Source organism: Artemia sp. Qi Xiang Cuo, chromosome 18 (assembly GCF_049724085.1).
Source record: "Artemia sp. Qi Xiang Cuo chromosome 18, ASM4972408v1, whole genome shotgun sequence".
In the NCBI taxonomy this organism is placed as follows: Eukaryota; Metazoa; Arthropoda; class Branchiopoda; order Anostraca; family Artemiidae; genus Artemia; species Artemia sp. Qi Xiang Cuo.
Genome location: NC_142811.1, coordinates 33,499,167 through 33,507,539, shown reverse-complemented (window position 1 = coordinate 33,507,539; position 8,373 = coordinate 33,499,167). Strand labels below are relative to the sequence as shown.

The 8,373-nt window shown below is 33.7% G+C and overlaps 1 protein-coding gene across 1 annotated transcript in view; it reads right to left on the bottom strand.

Moving 5' to 3' along the window:
• Nucleotides 1-8,373, bottom strand: part of Acadvl (Acyl-CoA dehydrogenase very long chain) — a 54,280-nt gene that overhangs the window by 1,447 nt on the left and 44,460 nt on the right. The window contains exons 8-9 of the mRNA XM_089104669.1: nt 6,061-6,248; nt 1,495-1,707 (exon numbers count right to left, since the gene is read on the bottom strand). Coding sequence (XP_088960795.1) covers nt 1,495-1,707; nt 6,061-6,248 — 401 coding nt within the window. The remainder of the gene's footprint in view (nt 1-1,494; nt 1,708-6,060; nt 6,249-8,373) is intronic.

The following is an 8,373-nucleotide window of genomic DNA, read 5'->3' as shown; positions in this document are numbered from 1 at the left end:
ATTTTACAGGAGGGTAAACAAAGTGACACATGTTTTGGGCTATTTGACTGTAATTAACAGACATATGTCTGCAAATCAAGGTCTTTTTAAGCCCAGAAGATAAGGCAGCTAAAAAATGTAAATATTTCTGCGATTAAGCAGAGAAAATAAAAAAACACTAAAAAAAAAAAAATATTAGATCAATATTAAAAATTCATCTGCAATCTCTTGTAGATTCAAAACAAAAATCAATTTATAGGGGATTCTATTTGAAAACTTTGAGTTACCCTTGTCACCCTCTAAAAAGAGATGTCCCTTTTCTAAAGATGAAAGAGTTAGGATCACTTTTGAACTAGTAAATCCCTGCATTGAAGAATGTTTTGCTTCACCTCGTTTTTCCCCTGCTCTTAGCTTTTTTATTACGCTTTGGTTGCTTCTCAGGGTTAGATTACTTCGAGGTTTGAATGCCAAAGACCCTTGATAAGAAAACTTCACAAACATATTTTCAGCTAAGACTAAGTTCTATTTTATTCTACAGGCTCGAACCATGTAATATTTTAGGTCAATCGCCCTATAAAACTTCAGAGCAGGCCCTGCTAGAATAGAAGGAAGAGGGAATGCCCCCCCCCCCTAAAACATGTCACTATAGTTTCCTCTATGATAGATAAAAACTGAAAATTAACAAAACATTATTTTGTTAATAAATAGTTGCCGATATATTAATTTATCACACTTTAAGGTGGCCATTCTATAGATGGTGATTGACAACTTTACGACAAAAGGTAAAAAGGCACATGTGACTTGATAAAGTCCAAACTTACATCTTTTACTTATCAAATCAGTCCCAAGAATTGCATTTCCCCATTATTAATAATTTAATAATAGGTTTCTTTGGATTATTTTCATTCTATAAATTTCTTAAAAAATATATTTGTTTCTTATTTATTGGATTTTTTTCCAAAAAACACTCAAAGAATAATTTAAAATAATAAAGAATAACACAAAGAATAAAGAAAATTATAATGAAGAAAAAACATAAATAAAGAATAAAAAGGAATCTTTAGGAAAATGAGAGGTAAGTGTTACCCACTCTAAGGTATGTCTCATTTTACAAATAATATAAGAAATTCGACCACATGCTAGTAAGATTAGAATCTGCCCACTTAACCCAGCTTAAATTTTCCCATTTTTTAGGAAACTTTCAAACAAAATAGTAAAAATGTCCAAATGATGTAAGTTACAGGTCAAGGGTTTGGTTATGTTCAATAAGTAAAGAGCACAGTCTCATGCGAAAGAACATACTTGAAATATAAGAACATACATTTAAACACTCGACTTAAATCTGTTTAGAAAAAAAGGCGTAAATTTCTTAGCTGCAACCTTGCAAAACTCATCATGAAGATTTTTTTTCAACACTGCACATAAAAAAAAAAAAAAAAAAAAAAAAAAAAAAAAAAAAAAAAGACTACAAGAAGCTCCAACAGAAGATAAATAAATAGCTACAAGTTAACTTACTTCATTTACCCACACACGGGCAAGCATGGCCTCGTGCTCAGCGGAGGGGATGTTGTTGGCAAGGGCGAAAGATGCGCGCGACAGAACAACACCACTAGCGTAAAGGTCAATAGCAGCGTTTGCAACACGGTTCAAAAGAAATTGCTTCTCCAAGATGTTCTTTCCATATTTGGCCAGAAGGCCTTCAACAGAAGCGCCAAATCCTTCGATGGCCTATAATACCCAAATCAGTAATTAATAACCTTCTTTGCGCAATTGTTTTCTCTTGCAACTCTTGTCGGAGGACAGTCATAAAAAATTTAATGTTTACACTTTCGTCAGAACCTGATTCCTTCCACAAACCCATAACACCTACTGACTATGAGGAAAAATACTAAATTGGCACCAGGCACCCGTTGTATCAAGTCCCACGATTATTTTCAGAGATAAATAAGTGATTGGTTGGGAGTTATCGGTATAAACAAATAAATAAGTAGATACCCAAAGTCTGACAGGAGGAAAAATCATACAAATTCTACCTATGTCTACTCCAAATTTCATAGTGCTAATTAGAAAGCCATAAGCAAGATATAGTAGTAATAATTGTCATAAAATACAATATCTGTTTTGAGTCAATAAAACCACAGTCAATAAACACGATAATAATGGATGCCTGTGGATATCAGGGCAAATAACGAGCTTCAAATTGAAGTCTCGTTATGATTTATTGTAACAAAATGGACCAAGTTCATTGCTCATAGGAACAAATACGTGCATACAAACTAACACAACTTAGTTCTTGAAGAACCGCAAATGGCTGTGGATAAAAAACAAAACAAAAAAAATTTAACTAAACACCTCCCATTGAATGAAAATAAACCATTTCCAGCGTTTTTCATAACAATAACCATTAATACACTATTTCATTGGGATAGTATCATTAGTGTCTCAGTATGATACCGAAATCCAAATCTCAATTAGTATTCCACTATCTCGAAACACTAATGAATTTCGATATTCAACTTAGTTCAGTAATTAATATATAAATATTTAGTTGATAGACCATAATGAAGTACACAGCCAAGGTTACTCCTTCGATCAATATCATGGTCAAATCTTTTCTTTTATTTTATTCAACGAGAGGAGTTCCAAATAAAAATCTACTCAGAACAACAATCTCTTTATTTGTGCATGTTTTGATCAAAACAAAACGCATATGACCAAACTGTTACAGACCAAAAATAGCTATTACGGTAGGCATTCGACAGCTAGTAGATATTCTGAGAATTAAACGTCTAAGTTATAAGTCCTCGCTAAAACATAATTGTTTTCTTTATATTGATAAAAAAAAGAAGAAACCTAATGGTTTGAAATGGCTTAAGTTACGCAAAAGGGAGGACAACTAACAGAACCATGCTTCTGTTAGATACCAAAATTCATCAAACAGTTTGTGGTAACGAAATGTAAATAAGGAACGATTTGGCTCAATCGTAACCAAAACTCGAGTCTTGATAAAAAAAAAAGATATGTCAAATGAATCGAATTTTGATGCTTATTCAAAATATATAGAATTCATCCAGTTTAATGCTGCCCATCAAAAGTTACGAGCCTGAAAAATTTCTTCCCAATTTTTTTTAAAAAGGGGAGTAACATTTACAAAACATCACGCGATGTTTTGGTGTGATGAAAATCACATGTCAAATTCAGCATATCAGAGAACCCTACTGTAGAGGTTTCAAGCTCCGATGTACAAAATGAGGAATTTTGTATATTTTGCCAGAAGAAAGATCACGGATGCGATTTTTTTTCCCAGGGGTTATCGTACCAAATCAGTGATCCTAGAAAATCGAAAGAGGGCTCATTTTATCGGAAATCAAAAGGTCTAGTGCCCTTTTTAAGTGACCAAAAATATCAGAGGGCAGCTAACTCTCTTCACATGCCCCTTTTTTTCTTAAAGTCGTTGGATCAAAACTTTGAGATAGCCATTTTGTTCAACATAGTCGAAAGATTTAATAATTATGTCTTTCAAAATCAATTGATCCCCCAAAGCCCCGGAGAGAAGGGCTACAAGTTATGAACCTTGCCCATTGTTTACAAATAGTATTGGTTATTGGGAAGTATATATACATTTTTTTTTTTTTGGGGGGGGGGATTTTCTGCTATGGAGGGGAATTTTCTATAAGAATTTTCTGTTTAGAGGGAAGTTTCGGGGGGGGGGGGGTGAAATTTCCAGAGGAAATTTTACACGGGGAAATTTACCAGAATTCACATAAAAAATGACTCATTTCCCGCCGGAGAAATTCTCCATGGGGGATTATCACCAGGTATAATTCTCAGTGGGAAAATTTTACGCGGGAGAAACTTTCCATTGAAGGAGGGAGGGAGTCTGGGAGGGATGATTTCCGGTATGAATAGAAAAACGATCTTCAAATCATACCGATCTTCGATCTTTAAAAACGACTTGCTTTTTATTTAATTTAGAAATAAAATAAAAAGCAAGTGTTTTTCGAATGAGAGCATGCTAAGGAGATTTTTTTCAGGTGGAATCGTGAGCAAGAAACTTTCTGGTGGAATTTTAAGCGAACATAAAATTGTACGACGGTAATTTCCCAGGGGAGCATTTTAAGCGGGGGACCTTTCCACGGAAGAATTGTTCTTGGAGGGGTGGGGGGTAATTTCCCAGGGGAGCACTTTAAGCGGGGGAGCTTTCCACGGAAGAATTGTTCTTGGGTTTTATTTTTTAGAAATAAAATGAAAGTTTTTTCGGCTGAAAGTAAGGAACAACTTACAAACTTAAAACAAACAGAAATTATTCCGTTTATAAGAGGGGCTGCCTCCTCCTCCGTACCCCACTCTTAACGTTACAGTTAAAACATTTGTCCAAATTCTTAAAGAATGAATCCTGAAACACAAGGATCCTTTAATTAGAATAACTAACTTTTTTAAAAGTGCTTACAAATTTTAGCGAAAAGAGTGGGGTATTGAAGAGGAGGCAGTTCCCCATCGTATACGAAACAATTTCTGTTCGTTTGAAGTTTTAATGTTGCTCTTTACATTCAGTTGAAAAAAAAACTTATTTTTTCTTTAATAAAATATAGACATAACTGGAAATTATGGCGAAAACTGGATTGCAATATAAATTTCCTGTAGTTCTACTCCATGGGCACCAATTGGAGGGGGGGGGGTATCTAGAAAGAATCTTTTCTTTTGATCTTCTTTGAAAAAATCGGAAAAGGCCAAATTACCCTCATCCCCCTTAATATTTCAAAATGTTTTCTTATGGTATTTCTGTAAAAAAAAAATTGAAAAAAACTCTTGTCTTTCTTACATTTTCGTGAATTGGCAGCCCCTGATCTACTCTCTCATAGCTGGGGAATGTTTGGCTTTTCCCCCCACCCCCCAAAAAGAAGACTGTTTCTAGCTGAATTATTCTCTGTTGATTAACCTTTTTATAGCTGTTGATTTTCCACACATTGAAAGAGTACATTGAAAATTAGAAAACAGAGATACGAATATGGGATGAAAACAATTATATTAACACATTTTCTTCTTTTCCCCATCCCCCCCAAAAAAGACTGTTTCTACCTAAATTATTCACTGTTGACTAACCTTTTTATAGCTGTTGATTTTCCACATATTGAAAGAATGCATTGAAAATTAGAGGACAGAGGTACTATAAGGGATGAAAACAATTATATTAACACATTTTCTTCTTTTATTTTAAAGTTCCTTCTGACTGATTCTTATAAGGCTAATTATAAGTAATTTAATAGGGACAACTACTACTTACAATACCCCTTCTTTGGTTACTATTTATGACTAATTGTCTATGCAGAGTGGATACTCTGTCCTTTGATAATGAACTGAAAGTTAAACAGTGCTCATTTTTGGTGCATTTACGAGAATTTTCAAGTAAAAAAGGAAAAACATAGTATTCTATCTTTTTTTACTGATGAAAAGCTTTTGTACAAAATTTGAAAAAAAACGTGCGTAAGCGAAATATAGATTACGTCATTATTTTGCAAGAATACAAAATATTCTACGGAAAAAATATTTGTAAGAAACATCTGCGACCATCTACCATCCTCAAAACAATAGTTGATTCACGAATTCTTATGCTGACCAGCGTTTTTAAGAGGAAGGCAAATTTAAGAACACAAATCTTATTCTGTCACTTTGTTTTCATATGTTTTGATTCAGTTCAGCTTTTTTTCAATACTATCTAAAGTGTTTTTTCTACACTTTGATATATCGTTACATCGAAACTAGAGGGTGTGCAGGTAATTATTTAATGATTCGAGAAATTTCAGAAATATACTTTGCAGAGGCCACCACGAGCCACAATTTACCCCAGGACAAATATCTCCTGGGTAGCCTTACAGATACTTCCTTTTTAAGCAGCTCAATCTAATTACGTTTCATTCATTAACAGCTGATTTACAGATTTATTTTTAAAACTTATCTTTCTAAAGTAAATGAGAAGTAAATTCCTCGTTTTCGAGTTTTAAGTTTTATACTTAAAAAAAAAGAAAAAAAAAATAAGAGAAAAACTAATACAAGCCACTTGGTAGTAAAACGGAAACTCACCCGAGAAGTAAGCATGGCAGATTCAGCAAGACTTGGATGTACTTTATCGGCAAGGACACCTGAATCAGTCATGCCAACAGTTCGTTTAGCCCGTTTAGTTGCTTCGCCCAAGATAACACCCATATTTGACATTGGGCTGCTTAATGCCTTCTGGAGTTGACGTAAATGACCGCCCGCAAATTGCATGCCTTAAAATCAAAACCTTTAACTTAAATACGGTCTAGTTTTACATGTAGATGAAGGACAAACAAAGCTCTCAATAATGAATAGCATACAAGTAAAATTTTAAATAAAAAATAATATAAACTCTACTGAAACATCAAATACAAGTATAAACGCATGAACTAATGGAGAAATACTAAAGGGAGAACTCAATAGAGAATTGCGCTAGACTATAATACAGAAAGAGTAAATATTGTGTTGTCAATGTAAAAATTGCGCGAAGTCCGAGTCTATTAGTATCCCTTCTTTCTCCTTTATTCCAAATGAAATTGCCACATTTTTTCTTGTAATTTCTTTTTTTGGGGAAGGGGGGGGGGGGGGCAGAGGGAGGTGGTTAATTTTAGGCCAAAATCCCTAGCTATTCGGGAAGAAATTGCTTAGAACTTAACCTTTTAACTCGTTGCACTTCTATAGTAAAAATTTATTGTAAGTTCTTAAAAGGGAATTACTTCGTAAGGGAGGGAGAGAATATTCAACAAATAGCTTAGTTTTGTGAGCCTAATTTATTTTATACCTATTCTTACAATAAAACAGACAAAAGGTAAACCAGAAACAGACTAAAACTGCCCAAAAGTCCTCTACCAATACAAAAACCCTAATGGTTGCAGTGATACATTCAACCAAGTAAAGATCCAACTACGGCCAATAATAACCGAAAATTTAAAAGTTCGTTAATAAAACTGTCTAGTGAGAATTATTTCGATCACTATCCGGTTAAGATTAATAATAAAATGTTATTTTAAAAACGAATTTACAGGAATTTTGAAAAAGAGTAAAATCCTTTGTAAATGGCGTCGGACCGAAACGAATAGTAGAATCGCCATTGTCGAAAAACCACCTATACCGGAAGCTTACAGCCCCCACCTTGAACAACAAGAAAAAACACTTTTTTTTTGCAGGGGTAGTATTGATGTGTACTCTTTTTTCTACTTCGTCTTCTTTTTTTCCCCTACTAGTGGGACATAGAGAGCTGTTTGAGGTCTGATTTAAAAACTATTTTTTTCATATCTAATCACTTCTTATAAATTAGGGCGCCATTTACGGAATGTAAAGGCTGAGAAGAATGAAAAGGGTACTATCATAACCTCCATGGTTGAAAACCCTGAGCTTTACAGTCCCCCTCTTCTATACAGTCCCCATTACAGTCTTCTATTACATTCCAGTCTTCTATTACAGTCCCCATTAATATTGTTTATAAATCGTCAACTGACTAACAAAACTAGCAAGCTATTGCAGCATCAAAGCGAGCTGTTTAAGGTCTCATTAAAAAGCCAATTTTTATCAATACACAACCGACGCAACGAAACACGATTAGGAGCAGAAAATAAGAGCCCTACAGAAAACCAAAGACTAATTTATAAGGCTTTCAATAGTCTTTCACAAGCCATGAAAGCAATAAATTTTAGCATACAAATTTGATTCTATCAAAACCTCAACTAGGATTAGTTTTGAGTAAAACGCTGGCTTTTCAGAATTCTACAAATTTAGGGACATATTACAAATCACTTTATTTAAACCAAAATTGCAGACGAATGTTACATAAACTGCGAGGCATTGATTTTTTTCGTTTTAAGGTTCATCTTAGCTCTTTACTTCCATCAGAACTTTTATTTTTTTAAGTTGATATATTCTAACCTGGTAATCTAATGCTTGAAACCTAATTATTTTTCATGGGTGAATAACTCCTCAACAAGAATGAATAATTGGGCTATAATCTGGTCCTACGAAGAATGGTGGTAAGATAAGATTTTCATTTCAAAAAATTTCTATCACAAGCTCTGAAGGGCTGAATTTGAATTTCGGAGTGTAAAAAACAATACAAGCAAACAAAATCCTAAAAAAGACACGACAAATAAAAAAACTGACAAATAATGCCAAAACAACAATGTCAGAAAGACAAATTATTTCTTAGTCAAAATTGAAACTGCAAAATGTCACGAAATTAAAAAACTTAAATCTGATAAGACTAAAAAGGAATTCAATAATACATACATTAAAAAAGGTTTATAAAGGAACATATAAAAGGGGGAGGGAATGAAACAAACAAACGAAAACAAAACCTGGGAATCACCGGTATCAAATAATCAAAAA